Source organism: Pleuronectes platessa, chromosome 23, assembly GCF_947347685.1.
Source record: "Pleuronectes platessa chromosome 23, fPlePla1.1, whole genome shotgun sequence".
NCBI classification, from domain to species: Eukaryota; Metazoa; Chordata; class Actinopteri; order Pleuronectiformes; family Pleuronectidae; genus Pleuronectes; species Pleuronectes platessa.
The window spans coordinates 932,045-952,986 of NC_070648.1; the positions used below are offsets into that span (position 1 = coordinate 932,045).

General features: G+C 48.0%; 1 protein-coding gene across 1 annotated transcript in view; it reads left to right on the plus strand.

Moving 5' to 3' along the window:
- Positions 1-2,884: 2,884 nt before the first annotated feature.
- Positions 2,885-20,942, plus strand: part of arhgef40 (Rho guanine nucleotide exchange factor (GEF) 40) — a 28,025-nt gene continuing 9,967 nt past the window's right edge. The window contains 17 exon segments of the mRNA XM_053416142.1: positions 2,885-3,212; positions 9,866-9,955; positions 10,321-10,428; positions 12,713-12,998; positions 13,391-14,543; positions 14,768-15,006; positions 15,087-15,275; positions 15,529-15,643; positions 15,816-15,909; positions 16,009-16,095; positions 16,772-16,888; positions 17,966-18,064; positions 18,188-18,339; positions 19,224-19,362; positions 19,800-19,919; positions 20,120-20,311; positions 20,419-20,940. Coding sequence (XP_053272117.1) covers positions 3,210-3,212; positions 9,866-9,955; positions 10,321-10,428; positions 12,713-12,998; positions 13,391-14,543; positions 14,768-15,006; positions 15,087-15,275; positions 15,529-15,643; positions 15,816-15,909; positions 16,009-16,095; positions 16,772-16,888; positions 17,966-18,064; positions 18,188-18,339; positions 19,224-19,362; positions 19,800-19,919; positions 20,120-20,311; positions 20,419-20,940 — 3,705 coding nt within the window. The 5' untranslated portion in view covers positions 2,885-3,209.

The window sequence follows — 20,942 nt, forward strand, 5'->3', positions numbered from 1 at the left end:
AAGAAGGATTTTTTTTTGCCATTTTTCATTAAAGTTATATTTAAAACAAGGTCTGATTGTTCCGATATTGTTGAGGGATGGAAACACAAACACACACACACACACAGTATATGTATAAACACAGTCTCATCACAAACTGAACATTACTACTTATCAGCCTTTATTACAGTTAGCTTTAAAATCTTCGTAAACTCGCAGCGGAGTGTTTGTAAACACGCTAACTGGAGGCTAGCTTGAACACATCACAGTAGCCTAGCTAACGGTAGCTAGGTTTAGCGGCTAACGTTCCATTATAATGATGTTCGTAGTTAGCACGGGTTTGCGTCTTCAGACACGTACCGGTGTTTTTTTGCACATTTTCGGGGAAACTGCGCACGAACCAAATTTTAAAAAACAAATCCCGTGAACGACAACACGCGATGAAGCTGCTCCGACAGCTGAGTTCATCTCCAAACAAAGATGGCGACCGGAAGTGGCGTTAAATCAGAACATTAAATTATTTCATTAACTTTGTTCTATTAGAACTTTCAAAAGTATTAAAGTCAAATCATCACCACAAACTAATCGTAGCATTATGTGGTAAAATGAATAGTCTAATAAGAGTAAGATTATAATAATCAAGAAAAAAGTCATGTTGTAATATTATGACGTTATTTTCATGGTGTTACGGATTCAGGGTGAAAATCTCTGAGAATAATGTGGATTAATTTTCATCTCCAATATCTGTTCTGTTATTATCTGACTAGAACAGAAGAGGTTTGTGAACACAGAGTTTTTCAGCCTTTCAGAATCATATTCAAGTTTAAACTAATAATGTTAAATTGAAGAAGAGATTACTTCACTTTCATGATACTTCAGGGCAACCAGACGAGATGTCTCACGCTCTTTGAAGTCATTTTAAACGCACAATACACAATATATTTGTTAATGCTACTCAACTTACAGGCTTAAATCAGGTTAAACCCCTTTTCCTGGAAACATTTTAACGCTGTGTTATATACATTTGGACATATTGTTTTGATGGATGTTTATAAATATATATATACGTGTATGTCTTTTCCTTGGATTTATGTCTTTTACTTGGTTTTGGATGGCTGAAAAATTAAAAAACTACTAGTCATGACAGGAAACTACCTTGCAGTACTGTGGACAACATCATGAGGTTTTGGGAAGTATTAGTCAAGTATAATTTACTTTGTCCACCTGTCTTGTTACTCCACGCCGAGACGCCGGGATCTCCAGTTTTGTATCCGTGAATTGTCTCGTGGCTCAAATCAAACTGTCGGGTGGAGGATTTACAACACAACCAATTAACACAATCACGAGGTTCATCACAGTAGGTGTGACACAATCCTGACGTGCCAAGTGTCAACAATGAGTGTGATGAATGCACAGTAAAATAAACCAGTCAGGCGATGCAGTGGGTAAGAAGACACCCACACACTGGGCTGGAGGGGGTTGGACGTTGTCCTTCTTGTCCTTCTTGTCCTTCTTGTCCTTCTTGTCAGTTGTCTTTGCCACATGCTTCAGTTTGAGTCTCTACTTTCACTCAGCACTGAAACCATCTACCCCTCGAGCTAACTTTGCAGTATCTGTCAGACATTTCTGTTCTAATTCTAAACTATTTTACCTCAACAAACAAAACGAAATTCATATTTGACAGTTGACGTGCAGTTATTCAATATCATGCTCGTCACCCTTTAGTATTTTTAATTCTGCTCATAAAGCCGAAGCGATCGCATTGAAAACTAATTAAATAAAATATCAAACATTATCCAAGTGCTTCCAATAGGAGGTAAATGTTTCACTTTATGTATTGTAGAGGTATTTATATCTAATAACTTATTAAAGAGTTCTCCTGGTATCAAATAGATCATTGGAGCCTTTTCCTCCACTTTTTGATTAATGCAGTGTGCAACAGTAAACACAAGGTGGCGCTGTTGACTCACTGCAGAGAACGTTCACTCCTTCACGCGACCATTTAAACACAGACCATAAAGGTTAAATTTAGCGATTCCATAGCAACCAGTGTGGACCAGTGGAATTAAAAGAAAGTATGAGTCATGGAAACTCCAAACTATAAAATAAAAAGAAACAAAGGACAGACAATGGATAAAGTACAAATGCTATACGTAATTTATTTAGTTTTTTTGTAATTTTAGTGTTCAAGATAAGATTTTATATTAATGTTTTTAAAAATCAGTTTATTTAATTTCGTTCTTTTAAGTTAAATTTTATATATTTTATTTGTTTAAATGTAATTATATATTTGCATTGTTTCCTTATCTTATTTTTATAGATGTAAATGTTATTTTAAATTATTATATTTGACATTTGACATTTGACCCGTGGAAGGAACTTGCTGACGAGTTGCATTGTGGGGAATGTAGTACTCTAGACTTTTGGGAGCTTGAACCTCACGTGGCGACTGTAAAAGTTTGAATATCTTGATCAGTGTCGCACCAATTCGTTTAAAATCAAGCTTTAATAATATTTATTGAGACAATTAACAACGCACATAATGTTCGGTTGATCCACACTGCTGCAAACACACAATTTGTAAAATACAATATTAATATAATGTGTTATTCCTGAGCAGAAACACTCACTCGAAAGATTATTTAGAGTTTGAAACGATTGTTTGCATCGAAATTGGCTAAACGTCGCACAGGATCAACTCTCTGCCTCTCACAGTTACTGGTTCCATGTCACTGGGACCAGTGATCCCATAATAAAACATCACAGGGTTTGTTTACGCTGGGTGTGGCGTCACAGCTTTTTATTGTCTATTCATGGAGGCAGCTCAGGGGAAAAATGGAAAGTTTGAGTTTAGACTGTGGGGCTGTTGTTAGAGGAGAGGAGGAGGAGGAGAGGAGGAGGAGGAGGAGAGGGGAGGAGGAGACGGGAGGAGAGGGGGGCGTGTGCGTGGGACTGGGAGGAAAACTCAGAAACCAGCTCCAGGACATTGAGGCTGGAGAGGAGAGGAGGATTGTTTTTACCCGCTGATAGAGACCGAGGGAGATCTGAGCCCAGAGAGGAGGAGAAGGAGGAGGAGGTGAAGGAGAAGGAGGTGAAGGAGGAGGAGGAGGTCATGGAGACTTTTCGACTGTAAGTGAAACGGAGAAAGTAGTTCTTCTAGCGGAGGATGCGGAGAGGAAGCGCTGCAGGAAAGGAGCTGAGGACTATGTTGGGAGTTCCTGACTGAAGTCATGGTAAGTCCCTGCTCAGGCAGATTCACAAATACTCCTCACAGCTTCTCTGATGTGCAACAGACTCAAAGTGTGTTATATTCCATCTGAGAAGCCTGATAAAATATGATTAATACGTTTCAACATGATTTTTTTTAAAGTTTAACAGTCTTAAATTTACTTAAAAGTACATTTTCTAGGTTTGCATTATGCTTTGTATGAATATGTTGACATTTAAACTATCACCCAGACTCCAAAACCCCCAAACAGCTTCCCCTTTCTGTATTTTCTACTTAAATCATCACTTCTCCAAAGGCATGTGTTTGATTTAGAGAGAAATATGCAGCAGTCAGCAGCTACAAGTCTTTTTTTTAAAGCTTGCCGTGTTGTCAAATGCCATCAGCAGCACATTATGCAGATTCCAGATGTGTGACGTTTGCACATGGGGACGAGGAGCATCAATAGAGCTCTGTGCTGCGTCTCCTGGGACTCTGTTTACCATCCACTCCCACTAATGGTCTGATCCACACACACAGAGGCAGTGGGACGGACTGAGGCACATAGAGGAAATAATAAAGATGTTACAGACGTTCAAAGATTGAGGTTGTGTTCCTGCTCCTGTGTTGTCAGGCAGGGTGGAACAGCTTGGCAGGGAGAGGAGGAGAAAGAGGCAGAGAGAAAGGGAGAGCTGGAGGAGTGTAATAAAAGAGGAGGGTAGGGCTACTTTTTTTATTTTAGGAGACTTGGACGGCAGCTACAGTGGTTTCGGTGATGCCGCATTTTCCACATTGGACCTGGGAGAAAAGGGAGCAGAGAGAAAAGGAAAGAAAGAAAGAAAGCAGGAACAAGGGATGGCAGGAACTTCAGGAGAGGGAGAACATGTGCAGGAGGGTTTCGTCTTCCTCAGACGCCAACGGGGAAAGTTCTGGATTGACAGGAGGAGTTTTACAGTCACAGAAAAGTTTTAGGTGTTGAGGAACAAAATGTCTCATGAATGCAAACCTGCAGAGAACATGTGTTCAATATATGAACATACGTGTTGATATGAACTCGCTGAGGGAGAAACACGGCTGATAACACATGCACAGAGGTGTTAACATGCATGCAATCAGACCCAGAAACTAGAAGTCTAAGGAAAGTGGCAGTGAGTGTGTTTGTTTTGACCTCCTCTGCAGCACCAGGCGGGTGGAGACAACACGTGAACGTTCCAGACAGGAGCAGCCAGGTTGTCGATCACAGGAATCTGTCTTCAGACGAGTTTCCTGTGATAACACACTGACTGACGTGTACAGTGATGCAGACCAACACACTGGACACGTTTCAACACACCAGTTTGTTGCATGTGGTGTTAATCTGCTCGTTAATCTCTATAATCCAGGATGCAGCTAAAGACACTGGAGCCTGAGTGATTTATCAGGAGGCAGATTTGAGTCTTTCACAGATTCAATTACATTTCCTTGTCATTCTTTGACTCCTAGAATCTTCATCCGACACCGAAAGGCCTTATTGTTCAGAATATAACAAACAAAACCATGAAATCAGAGCATCCATTTGATCTCATGTTACCGAATGGGCGTGTGAAGAGGAACGTGTTGCTCACAGTGAGCTCTGTGAAGCGCTTCAGCCTCGTTCAGGTGGTTGTTTTGGTTTTGGAACCGAGGCAGGACGAGGCCAACGAGCAGCGGCTGAACAAAGTGGATCATCTAGCAGCTAAAGAAACACAGATTTCCCTCAGGAGCCGGAGAACCACTGTAACATCACCCAAACTGCGAGATTACACCATTATTCCAAATAACTGCTAATGTGGCTCCGTGCCTCCTGGATGTGTTAATAGTGAACAATCTGTCAATGATAAGGAGAAAAGATGTTGTGTTTACAGACGCTGCACAAACAAAGTGACCAAAAGAAAAGATCCATCTTCGAACTTGAAGTTTAATTCTGGTTTATTACAACATAAATCATATGTTGTGTTGTTTCTAATTTTCACAACAGCATAAATAAGATCATAACGAGTCACATCCATGTGGATGGTATTCACTGACAGACTGGAGCATTACAGTCGTCTGAGACCATCAGTCTAAAGTCTCAACCCACTGGAGCTCAGGTTAGATCAGCCGGGAGATTTAGAAAAGGAAATTAGTCTCAGGCCTCTTTCCCCTTTGTCTGCCTCCCTCCTGATTTCTTTCCCTGTCTCCTCTCTTCACTGCACCTCCTCTTTTCCGGTTCCCCTCTTTCTCCTAATCATGTCATCTTCTATCACTCTCCCAGCTCCTCTCGGCTCTATCGCTCTTCTTCTCCTCTTTGTCTGCTCGACACGTTCTGCCGGGGTCTTCATCTGGTTTCCATCATGGTTGCTGCTGCTCTGGTTTCCCATCGATCCCTCCGTCTGGTCAGCTGCCTCCTCCTCCTCCTCCTCCTCCTCCTCCTCCTCCTCCTCCTCCTCCTCCTCCTCTCTCTGTCTGAGGCCTCACAGGACCGTCTGGTTCCCTCAGTGTCTGTCTCCTTCTCAATCTGCTTTCTTAATCGCTCAATCTATTTCATAACCTGACACTCCGAGTGCTATTTAAGTCTTTTGAATTTCCTTTTGATTTCTACCGTATTCTGATCGTTTCTCTCTCTCTCTCTCTTTTCTACACCTCTCCCCCGCTCTGTCTGTTTTTCCTCTCGGTGCCAAGCATCTGTTCAGACGACCAGCGCCACCTCTTCCGTTGAGCGTCAGCGTACAGGGGAGAAACACAGGAAGTCTGACGCACATGTGACACATATTCCCTGATTCTGTACCGTGTGTCCATATCCGACACCGTCCTGAGGATGCACACTCCCTGCCCACTGTCCCGCTTGTCCTCAGCGCCGCCGCTGGTGACTCAACGTCCACAAGGTGTAAATAGCACTGGACGAAGGGAAGGTGTCACCAAGTGCATTGTGGGTACAGGACCTCTGCTGTTGTTGCCTGTGAACAGTCAGGAAACCAAAGCCAGGGTAGAAGGTGTGTCAGTGAAGAGTCCAGAACAAGAAGAAACATTAGAGGATTTAGTTGTTAACTCTGTTTAAAGTATTTATCATCTCGTGGATCCGGTTTCTCAGTAGTTTTAATCTCTTCTACTATTGTACTTTTACTTATGTAACATCTGTTGTACTTGCTTCTGCAGGTAGTTGTACTATATGAACAGATCTGGTCTTCACTACCTTGTCAGTTTGGGTTCATGTGGTGATAACGTGTTGATGGTGGAAAGTCTGAGATATAAAAGCGAAGCCTCTGTTCTGGACGTCCGAGCCTGAGGCGACACCGGAGTGCCTCCAGTGGAGAGGAAGTGAATCTCATCTAAAGTTCCTTCAAGAGAGGTTTTACACGAGAGGCTCCTTTTGTCCTGAGAAGAAATCGAATTGACTAATTCCATTACTTGGTTTTGTTTCACGTGCACGTCTCAGCCTGTGAAGAACAGCAAAGTGTGTAATTGCATTAGAAGCACTGGGACCAAAAGAGTTTGGTTAAACAGGAAAAGAGTTTATAAATCATCCAGACGTCTCCTGTGTGAGAGGCTAAGAACCTTTCCTCTGATTTTACTGGGAAGTTCATAATATTCACATGTTAGAGAGGAATTTGTGGTTTGGTGGAAGAGCTGCATCGCTCCCTTCACTCGTAACTCCCAGTGCGTTTGAGTGAGTGTGCTTCCAGAGTGAAATTCCTTTCTTTGCATGTTAGCAGTGGTGCATCCTGTTGGAGGTTGAGTGCTCAGGCAAGCAAACACAACACGAGAGGTTCTGTGGGGGGGAACGGTGCTGCCGCAGTGACACGGTAAATCACCGATCCAAACTAAATGTTGTTGCAGGTCATGCGGGAGCCACGAGGAGTTGAGCTCAGGGACATGAGGCTGATTTCCTTTTCTCAATCTTCCTGTAGAGTCCAACCTGAGCTTCAGTAGGTCAGACAGGTTCAGGGACCTTCGGCCTTGGATTTGCTCCGCTTCACCCGAGTTGTCAGAGTTCCAGTTGCAAGAACGGAAGGTGCAGCGTTTGTATCCAGGACATCTTTGGCTTCATTTCTGGGAGGAGGTGGAGACGTGTCGTCCATCTTCAGCCGGACTAAACCAAACTGTGCCTCCCAGCCCCTGAACGGCCTGTGGGTATCAACACCTCAGTAGTGAAGTGTTGTGAGCGGCACGTTGTTCACCGGAGGAACGGCTGCTCTGGCACGAGCTCCCTATCTGAACCTCGGGGGCTGCACGGAGCCAGATGGAACCAAACTGCATGGTGGTTCCAAATCGGCTTCGTTGAGACTGTGGCAAGCACAAAAGCTGCAAAAAAGACACAATGAGGCATGCGTTGTGTGTTTGTGTTTGTGTGTAATCGGACATCCACAGACCACAGGAGCAGATCAGTGGACGCTTTCTAGTTTTTGACTTTAATTTAGTGATGAATTAACTCAACTGGTGTGGGAGGCTTCAGTCTGAGGGGGAAGTTCCCGCTGGCTTCTCGTGCAGCCCAACAACCCCCCCCCCCCCCCCCCGCTGGGATTTTACTAGACTCAATATGTTCTGTCCGTGAGCCGGGAGGCTGTTAGAGCTTCTTTACAACCAGACACCTTTAACAGCAGCCTCCAGGGAGACCGCTGCAAACATGACTCATCTAGACCCGACACTCTGAATATAAAGACAGAAAGATGGAGGACGTGATCGCCCCCTGGTGGCTGGCTGCGGCTCATAGTCATAAAACCTGCCTCCTCCATGTGAGCAGATGGGACATGGATCAAAATTACATCTCAAAGTACAACTGGTTAAAATAGTTTTCCAGTAAGTTTGGTTTTGATTAGTATTTTCTTTAAAGGGTGAATTGTGATGATTGACAGCTGAGACTGACTTGTGATTGGTCAATAGAGGATCTGTCGGATGTTGTTTTCAGTAAATCCCTCAGATTCTTAGCTCTGTAACAAATCATCAGTCTGACGTCATTAGAATAAGATATTTTGACTGTGGTTTTCCACAATGAGAGATTTAGTGGTTTTGTTCAGGAAAAACAAAAAGAGTAACACAATCTTTTGAGCTGCTTGTGGAAAACAAATCTGTGCGTTCAGCAACGTTTATGAAAGTTTTGTCATTCAGATTTGTTTTCTTCCCAAATTGCGTGTGCAGCTCTCGTCCAAAAATCCTCCGGAAAAATTAATCTGCATGAATTTGAGCCTGGTGCCACTTTGCTGAAATCACAGATGAAGAGTTGTGTCTGCAGCCGGGAGAGAAGAGAGAGGACGGGAACAGAAACCTGATCTCGTGTGAAGGACCTTGAGCTGCAGAGCCGGCTCCAAGCAGCTTCATGTTTTTAAAGGTTTAAAGAACATTGTTAAAGACGTCCTCCTCCTCCAGTCCCCATCTGTCCTACTCTCTGTCCTGTGTGACGTGTCCCCGTCTTTCTTTACAGACCGAGCTCGAACCCTTTATTTGTTGAGTTCATTTTGTCAGTTCCTTGTTTCTGAGTTTCTCATTCTCTCCTCCTCTGTGGCTGCAGACCACAACTCCCCTCTGTGCACAAACAAACCCAAAGGAACCGTTTTGAAACTCTGTGTAACCCAGGTCTTCCTCAACCCCCCCCCCCCCCCCCCCAGCTCATTCCCTCCTGGCTCTCGCTCTCCTTCTCCAGCCACTCTTCTCTTTTTCCGTACACCCTGTTCTCCCAGTCTGGTTTCTCTCCCGCTCTCTCCATCCCCTCGCTTATTGTCGGCATTCACAGAGAGAGAGAGAGAGAGAGAGAGAGAGAGAGAGAGAGGATCCGGGGGTAATTGTTGTCAGATGAGTTTCATGGAGTCGGACGGAGGTGAAACAAAGAGAGTCGGCCGTAGAGGAAGAAAGAGGAAAAAACATAGAAGATGGGAGACGAGGGAACGAGGGAGTGGGCGGTGGGAACCGAGGAAAAAGAGGCAGAGAAGCAGATGTGGAGAGAGAGAGAGAGAGAGAGAGAGAGAGAGAGAGAGAGAGAGAGAGAGGTTTGAAAAGAAAAGAACGAGAGAAGAAAAAAGTTGCAGGTCACCACAGCAACATTGAGTGTAGATAAATAAACAGCATGCGTGTTGCGTGTTCTGCTCCGTCACCCCCCCCCCCCTGTTAGGATGTGTGTGAGCGAGAGTGCAACTGTGCATGCATGCATGGTGTGTGTGTGTGTGTGTGTGTGTGTGTGTGTACTTGCTTTAGGACATTTTCCAGTATCTTGACCTCGACCTGAGTCCTGGTCCAGATCAGGGATAAAGTTTAGTTTGGTTGAACACAGTGAGTGGAAGTCTGAGTAAGGAGAGCTGCACAAACCTGTGTGTGTGTGTGTGTGTCTGTGTGTGTGTGTGTGTGTGTGTGTGTGTGTGTTGTGTGTGTGTGTGTGTGTGTGTGTGTGTGTGTGTGTGTGTGTGTTGTGTGTGTTTGTGTGTGTGTGTGTGTTTGGGAGTTGCTCTTTTGTTCTGGGGGTTCTTACACTGACTGGGCCTTGGAGGAAATGTTTGACGCTCCCCAGACCTTACAACAGGAAGCTGGAAGTGGAGTATGTGTGTGTGTATATATTAGTCTGTGTGTGTATCTGTGTGTGTGTGTGTGTCTGTGTGTGTCAGCAGAAAGCGAGACAAGCCGGCCGTTAAACACAAACACAGACATTAGGGTTGATTCAGTGTCCCGTTGGATTAACCCTCTCTTGCCATCTCTCAGGGTTCGGAGGCGATGGAGGACTGCGTGCAGGGGGCGCTCTCGTCCCTGTATCCTCCCTTTGAGAGCACGGCGCCGCCCCTCCTCTCCCAGGTAGACGTCCCAAACACACACCTTCACTCCGACCCACACGTCTGCAGCCGAGTAGCAGAGTAACACAAACCTGATACAAGATGCTGCTGGAAGCCAACACAAACAAAACGCAACCGGCCGCTCAGCTACAGTCTGTTTTCATTAAAGCAACAGAGTGGGACTGTTTCTGAGCAGCAGCGCCCCCTGCAGCCACACAGGGTTATTCATTCCAAGAGTAAAGATACGATGTAAAAACAACTGGACCTAAGTTCAGATATTTAGCTCACACGTCTGCGATGATATGTAACATTCGTAGACGTTTGTCCTGTGCACTGATCCTCTGTGTGTCTTGTGGTGTCCTTGTCCCTCTCTGCACGTCTGTCCAGGTCTTCTCTGTCCTGGAGTCGACGTATCAACACGACAGTCTCCGCTACCTCCTGGACTACTTTGTTCCTGCCAAACACCTCCTGCACAAGCTGCAGCAGCACGCCTGTGTGAGTCCCCCACGCCGCGCACACCGGACACACACAGGACACACACATCGCTGCGTAATCAGAAACAGGATCATCCGTCACATGTGGAGAGACGGAGAAATGTGTCAGCTGTCAGCGTTTTGAGATTCCTTTGGTGAGAGTGAGTTGTGGTGAAGAATCTGGTCGTAAATCTTCTACGGCAAGTCGGTTGGGACAAGTCCAAGTCCGGCTATTGAGTTTTTTTGTCTTTATTAGCTGGTGCAGAGAGACAGAAACCGTAGGAAGAGCGGAGGGGAGTGAGTGACGTGGTGTTAATGGTCCATGTGGCTGGGTATCGAACCTGCGGACTTTCTATATATCATTGTAAGATGAGGTGTTTTTTGAGCTTTTCACGAAATTCAATAATTTATGTGATTTGGTGCAACTTGTTTGAATTTCAGAGGCATTTGCGGAGTTACGCACTTTTCAGCTATTCAAGTTATTTTGGGGGATTCTACCACATTAGAATTTACTTATTTTTGCTTTCCACTATTACGCAAACTTTTAAAATTGTCAAATCTCAAAAATAAAAAGTCCAAGTCCGTCTTGGATCCAAGGGTCAGGTCTGTGAACTAGTACCTGGTCACAAAGAGAAAGTTCAAGGCCTCCATAACATGACAGGAGTGACCCTGCAGCAGTGAACTGCACCGTGGAGGGTCTGTGTGAAAGTAACATAGTGAAAGTAGCTGGTGAAATATGAGACTGAGCAGCCGCCGGTGGTTTCCTGCCTCTGGGGCTGCACCGAGTCGACAGATGAGAGAAACACAGAGAAATAAAACAAGTATCAGATGATATAAGGAGCTCGACACCGAAGCTTCCAGTAATTGTGTCGGGCACAGAACAAATGAGAAACTGAGGATTTCACCGAACACACACACAGATGCACAAACTTCCCCCCCCCCTGACCCTCTGCAGCTTCCACAGACGTGCACGGCCATTGTGAGCAAACTTTGTTTTGATTGTCGCCGAGCGGAGCTGCCGGGGCCGGCCGTTAGCCTGCGTGAGTCACGACACTAATTCCTTCCATATGTGAGGGAAAGAAAGAATGAGTAACAGAGCGGCAGTGGGAGTCGAGGCAGAGAATGAACATGGCTTTCATTCACTGTGCCGGCGTGCACGCGCATGCCTGCAAGAAAACACAAGATGCTGGAGGTTGTGCAGATTATAGTGGACTGATTGAGGAATTCTTGGGAGGAATGGGAGGTGGCGGGGGAAACACTGGGGTACATTGAGGGGACGCAGGCGAGAGGGAGGAGGACACAGGGAGCTACAGAATGTCTCAGACCTTCTCAGAGAGGAAAAGTCACACATGCTTTTAGATGCTAATCGCCGCCCTGACAGATATCCAGAGTTTTTCAGAAAGTGGCTCGGGAGGGAGGCTGAGAAGTGGAGATTGAATAAAGGGCAGAGCGGCGGAAAACGCAAGATGGAGGAGAGGTCGAGAATATAATTTGATCAGGTCTCGTGAGTCTGGAGGGGGGTGGGGGGTGGGGGGAGGGAGCAGCCCTGTGTCAGTCGATTATATGAGACTGGGAACAGCAGAGAGGCTTCCACCTCAGACTGGGAGCCGGGCTTTAGATCGGACTCGGCATCGATTGAGGTGGGAACAGTTTGGATTGAGGAGGTTTCTCTTATCAGATCAGCTGGTTGACGGCAGGAAGGAACCGCAGGGGGCCTCAACCCAAACTCACACACTTCTTCAGTTTTTATGATTTGTTGTGGTCTCTATATTTAGATCCCTGTTGTTGACTTGACTTTGTTGTTAAATGTGTTTTCCTCTCAGCAGTGGCACGTCGGGCTGGTCGTCCACATGTCTCTGACTCACACTGACTCTGCAGCCGTCCAGAGTCTTCTCCCCCCCCCCCCCCCCCCCCCCGTGATGCTAGCTAAGCACTTTTACGCTTTAGAAAACACGGCGTGAGTCACATGTCTGACACTGGCGTGCGGCTCTGTGCCAGTCCAGCTTCTGAATAGCGTCGCCCGGTTCAGCGTTGGTTCTAGAAATGGAACTGGAGTGAGGAGCTGAGCCGAACACGACCGCGCTGAGTTCCAGCTGGTTCTCGTGGGAGAGAGAGAGACAGAGAGAGAGAGAGAGAGAGAGAGAGAGAGAGATATTGTGCCTGAGCATTACATAGAGTTGGGTTGAGATCTGTAAAGGGCGTTGACATCACTCGGACCAGAAGAGCTACAGAGAGAAAACATGATTATCTGCAGATGAAGGTTTGATTCTTTAACAGCTGACCTCCCGCCCTGTGTCTCCTCTCAGTCTCAGTACCTGGGCTGCTTGTTCCTCCACTCCGGCTGGCCTCTGTGTCTGGGAGAGAAAGTGGTCGTCCAACTCTCCACCTTGGACTGGAGGCTCCTGCGCAGTAACGACTTCTACCTGCAGGTGGTGCCCTTCTCCACGCGCTGCCCCCGACTGGCTCTGAAATGTCTGGCACCTGGAGGACGCACTGTTCAGGAAATCTTGGTGCCCGAGTCACAGCACCCCCTTGTGTTCACCTCTGAGTGGCTACACAGCATCAACAAAGAGCGAGGCCACAAGAGGGAAGGTGAGGAAACCATTTGTGTTATTTTTAAAACGTGACAAAGCAAAAGCACGAGTCAATAAATCCTTTGACTCAACCGACTGGATTTCCTCGGACAGATCTAATGAGCTTGATGCATAATATTAATGCAAACACAATAATAAAGTGTTTTCAGTTTTAATAACCTCCTCCTGTTAGTGGATGTATTAGTTGATCAGGTGGCATAGCGTAGAACTAGTTTCATTTGTCAGTAAATCCTGAAGGCAAAATAGAGAAGTGAAAGGGAGGTGTGGCGAGGAGTGACCACCGGGTGGCACATGGAAGGAGAAGCTCAGCAGGTGATGGGCGGTGAAAAGAACCTTGAAACAGAGGAACTGAAATAAATGTATAAATGCTGTCTTCTCTTATTCACGTAGTCGGCGGAGGACTTGACACCTGCCTGGTCAGCACATGCGATGGTGTGGTTCGAATTCCGTGGAAGGAGGTGGTCTACCCAAAGTTCATCCACGACCCGTCGGAGGAGCTGGCCTTGATGTCGAACTACGACGGCTCCATATCCGGCCGCCTGCCCAGTGAGGGGGGCAGCAGCAGCCTCGGGGGCTGGGGTGGCTCATCCTCTGGGGAACTGGACTCCTGGTCCTGGGACGAGGAGGAGGATCTACAACCGGACGGGCTGGACTCTGGGTCAGCGCTCCCCCGGCGAAGGCGCAGCGAAGACGGGCTTGGGCGGACAGCGAGGCCCCCTCAGCTTGACGGGGACTATGTGGAGCTGTTGGAGCCTAGGGGGGGTCCGGACGGGGGGGTTGACCCACGGCAAAGGTACCTGGAGATGCATGGGATCTCCAAGACCAAGACGTTGCCTCTGTGCAGGAGAAGTAAGGCCATCAAACTCCGAAATGGCAGAGCTTGGGGATATGGGAGAGTGGAAAGGTCAGGAAGCCTTCGGGCGGTTCTTGGTGCCAGAGGAGACGTGGCGAGCCCCAGAGGTGACTCCTTAGCGCCTCCTCCAGGAAGCGCTGAGCCTTGCAGGGGGAGGCGGTCTTATTCCTCCTCTGTCCTTGACTCTGACGAAGGAGATAAATCCAGCAGGGACTCGGGGGGTGTAGGAAGCAGCCAGCTGTTTTTTGATGGCCCATCCAAGGAGAGGAGGCCAGGCGTTGGCAAGGAGAGAGAGAGCATCGGCCTCGTGCAGCCGGGCAGAGACGAGCTCAGAAGTAAAGACTCAGAGAGCCGCAACAGTTTGGTCACTAACGAAATCCTGGCATCGACGAACCACCAGGTGGAGCATGTCGTAGAGGGACACTCCGATCCCGGGTCTCACTCAGACTCGGTCTTTGAGGACACTGATAAACCACTGAGTGGCGACAGTGACGCCACCACGCCGACATCAGACGCACCAGAGAGACCGTTCACTGGCGTTCCAGGAAGTGGAGACATCACCAACAGTGGGTCCACAACCACGAGTTCCTCTAAGCCGAAGGGGGCAGAGGAACAGGAAGGAGGAAAGACGGAGGACAGGATGTGTCCCAGAGGAAAGGAAGTTAAAACCGCAGGATTCAGAGCACCACGGTACTGATGCATTTCTTATGATTCACTGCAGTCTGTCATCTTTTCCTTCTTCACACGTCCATATGAAACTCCAGATATGTAACACGTAGGTGCAACCTCTGTGCACAAGGTACAGATTGTCCCAACGTACATACATTCAGCCCTGAAGCAGATTATACAAACTCACTCTGAAGAAGATTAGATCCGAAGAGCGTGATTATTAACTTTCTATTAAACGTCTTTAGGAGGAAGAGGAAGGGGAAGGGGGCCAAAGGAAGAGCCAGGTCGGCCGGGCGTGCGCACCACAAGGTCTCGAAGCTGCCGGGTAAAGCTCCTCCGTCTGGGCCGACCTGCAGCTCTACTTCCACAAAGCTGCCGGTCACCGAGGAGAACCAGCCGGGACAAACGGAACCGGCTGATGAACCGGATGCGGTGCCCACTGCAACCAAAGAGGCCGCGGAGAACACCAAGACAAGCGGCGCAGGTCGGAAACTAGACGTTTATCCACGTGCGTCAGATTTGAAATGTTCTACATCTTGAATATTCTCTTGTTTCTCTGAACAGAGACGGAAGCTGAGTCTTTGTCCGTCTGTAACGGACAATCTGGCACATCCCTATTGAACCACTCTGATGAAGAGCCACAGGCGGCAGAGACATGTCCCGGTCAACTGAACGGCGTCTTGTTCAAAGAGCCCCCCCTCCTCAGGGAGCTGAACACAGAACTCCTCCAGTCGGGGAAGCTGAAGTTGACAGGCGAGTTTCTTTCAGGTGTATTGTGTGTGACGGGGAGTCGGCTCAAATTACTTCTACTTAGTTTGTTTGGACATAGTTGTGGCGTCCATCTTTATATACAGTCTATAACTTGCACCTTTAAACTCCTTATAAAATGTATACCCTCTGCGTGCAGCTCTCAAAGCATTGTGGGAAATGCAGTTCCTGGCTCGTGTTGTATTCACGCTGTACTTTCTCTCGGCCTCCCCACTCAACGCTAACTCTGGTGCAACAGGGACGGTGGACCGGCTGGGACGTGCTCTGGTGGTCTCTGAGACGGACGCCTCATCGGAGGGTTCATGTGAGGACGAGACGGTTCGGGTCCTGGCCTGCTACCACAGCATCACCCGGTAACCCCCCCCCCCCCCCCCCGCCCCCCTTCTTCCAGATTTACACATATAATTAGAGAATTCAAGTTTTGTACCTTTAACTGCAGATGTCTCATTTGATAAAGAAGTGTGTTCTTGTCTAACCTCTGCTGTCCTGCCTCTGTCCCTCCGTCCGTCCGTCCGTCCTCATCAGGCCGGAAGCCAAAGACAAAGGTCTCACGGTGTTGATTGACAGCAGACGCTCTCCACCCTCCGCCCGCTGCCTCTCTGCACTTCACAAGTTCCAGGTGAGAGGAACAAAATGAAAGTTCTTGCTCGTGTGCTTTTGATTACCCTGCAGATGTGATCAAGTAGCTCCATCACATGTGTTTCTGTGCATGCTGCAGCTGCTGGTCCCTGGAGGCCTCGGGTCGGTTCTGGTTTTGTTGGAGGAGCAGCAGGAGGCCGTCGCTCTCCATGTGGACGGAGCAGAGGTGAGCTCATGCAAATCACATGTTTACGGGTCAAGGAGCAAAAGTGCAACCGGTCATTTTCCTTTAGTTCGGTTTGATTTCACGTTCAAGTGGAAGTAACTTCTCACAAAGCCTGTTCTGTTTGTGTCGGTTGCTGAAAACTCGATGATCATCAGACGCTCGTATCTGAAGCTTGACAGCAAATCGGTTTCCACACGCTTGGCCCGAGTAGAGTTCGTAAATAACTCCCATGTTACCGGTAATTCAGCTCGATGCTCTGGCGTTGATCTGCAGAGATCCTCCTCCTCGCTCCTCCTCGCTCCTCCTCGCTCCTCCTCGCACTGAGGCATGGGAACATTCCTCTGGGCATGTGGTTTGTATAATAACCTGGCGCCGGAACCCGTTTGCATGTTGAAGGGGAATCCCGCCCAGGAGATGTTGACGCTGAGCTGTGGCAGATTCTTTTATCTGTAAGGATGAATAAACAAATGGAGACAGAACTGGAAGAGGAGAACTTGCTTTTGCTTTGTCAGGTTTTTCTCTAAAATAAATTTTTAAATTAATTACGTGAGGCTCTCAAAAGCAAGGAGGACGAGTTTGTGTCCACAGCCACGAGAAGACGAGTGAAGATACAAGTTTATACTGAAGGATGAACTTTCCTCTGTTGACTCATTGTGTGACTTCCTGTTGTGTGTAGATCCACATGGTGCAGGGGACCGGGGTCCTGCAGCAGTTTGTGGACAAGCAGCAGCTGCTCACAGAGATGGACGGAGACTTCGTCCACTGCCACTCAGACTGGCTCGCCTTCAGACTGGTGAGGACCTGCTGGTTCTTCTTCTGTGGATTCATGTGGATTCTCAATTGAGTCAAAGGTCAAGGTGGCCTCACAAAACATGATATCTCAAGTCGGCCTCTAGAGGATTTCTTCAGACTTTGACCTGTTGTCACTTGGAGTCAAGGATGAATTGTTAGATGCAGTCATGAAAGGTCAAAGGTCGCAGTGATCTCACATCAGTGTGTAAACTGGTACTGCACTGGTCAGGGTGGTAAGTCTAGTTTCCTCTAACTTTCTACATCCTCCACAGTTTCTAATTTTCCCGGTAGATCTACTTCAGCCCGAAGCAGCAGATCTCCTGATCGTTCTGTGAAATGGTCTTCAGGGGAAACTGAGCAGGAAATGATCACTTGAGGGTTTTCACATCGACTGATATCTGTGCTTTAGCTAAATTAATCAGATTTATTGGTTTCAATTACATTAAAGCTGTTTCCTGACAGAGTTAATGCAATTTTTCAAATATGTAGATTTCAAATTTAGCTTAACATATAACAGGCTTTAGCTGGAGAATGTTTGAATGAATATCTAACATATCTTCAATTTTCTGATATGGAATTCGTTGTTGACAGAAATAAATCAGGAAATGTTTTTATTCTAATCAACAGGATCAGTTTAAGGAGGATATTTCCTATTTTAATTAAGTAAATGGGTGGAATTGAAATATAACAACTGAGTTTTCAAATAAAAAATCTTACCACCGAGGCTGTAGAGGGGAGAGGTTTCAGGAGCAGGACGGGCCGAGGAGACGATGCCGGCTGGAGGGAGCAGATGTTCGTGGTGGTCGGCGTTGTCACAGATTCATGATGAACCGGGTGCGAAGGACAAATCATGGAAAGACAAAACAAAAAGACACTTGAAGACTCTTAATGGGTTTTTCCCCAGACAGTTTATGTTGTGTTATCCAAACAGACCCACACATGTTGCGGTGCTCTGTGCTTCCTCTGACCTCTCTCGTGGATCCATGAGCGAGTTCCTACTTTAAACTTACTTCACCGACGGTTTGTGTAAAACTTTTGTCTCAAATCACTGATTCTTCTTGTACTTTTTTCCCGTCAGAGCCTGGAGAGTCTGACAGAGCGTTGTGAGAGCGCCCTCATGCTGCTGGGAGAGGCGCTGCAGTCGATGGACACTGAGCCACTGCCAGACAACATCAAGGTCTTTATTAATTTCTTTACACTGATTCTGACACTAAAGCTCATTTCAGATTTCATTGTTCGCTTTGGTAATCATCTCAAATTTCCAGAAACCTCTCAGAATCGTCTTCTTGTTTTCCTCCAGGCGGTTCCTCTGAGCATCGACAAACACCGACAGCTGATGGCGAGCGTCCTGGCCGACCAGCGCCTAACTGAGCTGCAGCAAAGGGGCGGGGCCTGGCTGGCCGGACTGACCAATAGCACATCTGGACTAGCACAGAAGTCGCCAGACTGCAGGTACTGAAAGATTTATTCTATAATGTACTAGAATGATAGATTAACAAATAGGACCAAAGTGTTTGAAAAGAATGAAAGTGAAAATTCCCACAGTCAGTGAAGGTATCTCCAAACAAAGAATTGATGAATTGTATTTAAAAAAAAGTGGAACAAATATTCCACGACCTTTATTTATAGCAGCAATGTGTTCTTCTGCTTATACTTGGATAATAAAAGGCTATTTTTGCTGTTATGCTCTGGAGACGGTTTGAATATACATTACACTCGGCTGCATTGAAGTTAGTTTAAAGAAGTCGTGACTTTCAGAACAACAGGAATCAGACAAATACTCACAGATCCACAAACCAGCTCCACGAGCAGCCGGGTCTCGAGGGGCCGACAGGATCTGCATCGCTCCCCTCTCCAACTCAGACTGACGCATTGTTATGTGGAGATGAGTTATGGGTTAAAAATATTCCTCATCTGGAAAACAACGATGTTTGATTTAGCCCAGAAGAGTGAATCCCAGCTGGAGGAGGAAGAGGAGGAAGAGGAGGATGAGACGGAGGAGGAGACGGAGGAGGAGACGGAGGACAGGGCGAAGCAGTGTGTTTGTTTGTGACCGATTTTCAGCTCAAACAGGATCTTCACTCGTTGTATCTGCACTAATGAGTTTTGGCCTCATTCTGAACACGAACGAGGCCAAAGACAAGTGAAGGCTCGTCGCCCATTTGATTCCTTCTTCTTCTCTGACAGCTGTTCTGGTTTTTCCTCATAATTACATATTTCCCACGAGCCAAAATATGCGATTTTGGCCGAGATCTCTGAGCCATTTGGAATCTGATTTTAAAAGAGAAAAGAAGATACTTGTCTCACCGGCTCATGTTTGATTCTCGTCCTCTCAGGGCTGCGCTGGCCGCCACCTCCAAACTCTACGACAGCGTGGACGACGCCCTCCACCGGCTCGTCCGGGTGTCCAACCAGAGAGGTCGCGACCTGGAGGCTCTGGGACGACTGGCGGGGCTGGCGGACCAACTGGAAAAGGTGTGTGAGGAAGGAAATGGACGAGTGGCTCATTCTCAAACTGGAAAGTTATTCAGAGAGTAACTGGTTCCCTGAGGAAACCACGTTTAGGTTCTTCTCATCGAGATCCTTCAACTGTTGTTAACATGTTTAAAAATCCTGCCACCAAGTTTTGAGGAAATCTGTCTAGTAGTTTTTGTGTAATACCCCCTCTCCCTCTCCCCCTCTCTCTCCCTCTCCCTCTCCCTCTCTCTCTCCCTCTCCCTCTCCCTCTCCCTCTCTCTCTCCCTCTCTCTCTCCCGCTCCCTCTCTCCTTCTCCCTCTCCCTCTCTCTCTCTCTCTCTCCCTCTTCCTCTCCCTCTCTCCCTCTCCCTATCTCTCTCTCCCTCTCTCTCTCTCCCTCTCTCCCTCTCTCCCTCTCCCTCTCCCTCTCCCTCTCTCTCTCTCCCCCTCCACAGTGCGATAAGGAGATTGAGCGAGTCCAGTCCCAGCTGGAGGACTACAGGGACCCCCCTCTCTCCCTCAGCCGACTCTCCCTCAAGCAGCAGAAGTTTAAGACCTTCAGAGAGACGGCGAATGTGAGTGTTCGATAGCTGACGCCACGGAATCGTCTGCACGCGTGAAACGTTGTAAACAGATGTGTGTCGAGGCCACAGTTGTGCGTTTGTGTGCAGGCTGATGTGGACGTTGTGTCATTCCGTCAGAATTATTCCAGTCATGTTTCCCCCGGAGGTTTTCCAGACACAGGCCTCACAGTGGATCTGCTTGAATCCTCCAGGAGCTGCACAGCGAGACTCTGTCCGTCCTCAGCGTCCTGGAGAGCTGGTGCGAGCTGGACTGGGCGGGGCTGAGCAACGTCCAGATCCGACTTCCTCCTGTGAGGGAGAAGCTGAGAGACATGTCCCACTGTCTGTCTGACTGCTGGACCACCCTGGACAACACCCAGAGGCTGCTGTCCACGCTGACCGAGGTGATGCAGCATCTGTCCCACGTCCTCAACACCTCAAGAGACTTTAACTGTTTAGTGGAGACAAACAAACACAGGGTGGTGACTCTGGTTCTCTCTGTCCTGTGCAGGCGACCCAGTGGTGTGATGCCGTCTCCTCCTCCTCCTCCTCCTCCTCCTCCTCTTCGTCCTCTATCACCTGCCCTCTGGCCTCCCTCCCTCCCATCCCCCCGTCACGTTTCCAGGACGCCCGCTCCCTGGCTCTGGAGCTCGGCGGGGGGGCGCTGCTGGACCTCTGGACCCAGACGGTGGAGCGCTACCAGAGGACGGTGGCTCAGGTCAAGCCGCGATTCCTCCAGCCGGACAGGGGCCAGAACCCGGGCCAGGGGAGGCCCAAGACGCCGTCGGCCAGCAGCCTGTGGGACCTGATGGGCCCCGAGGGGGAGGGCGACTGGGGGCTGGGGGCCGGAGGCAGCGAGGGGGGGCTGCAGTCCTGGGGATCTCTGGCGTCGCTGTTCAGGCCCCAGACCTGCTCCACCCTGAAGATCGGAGAGGAGAGAGGGAATAAGAAAGATGGAGCAGGGGGAGGAAACGGGGGAGGAGCTGGAGGAGGGAAGTTCCTGCAGAATCTCCTGAATCCTGGAAAGAAGAGCGT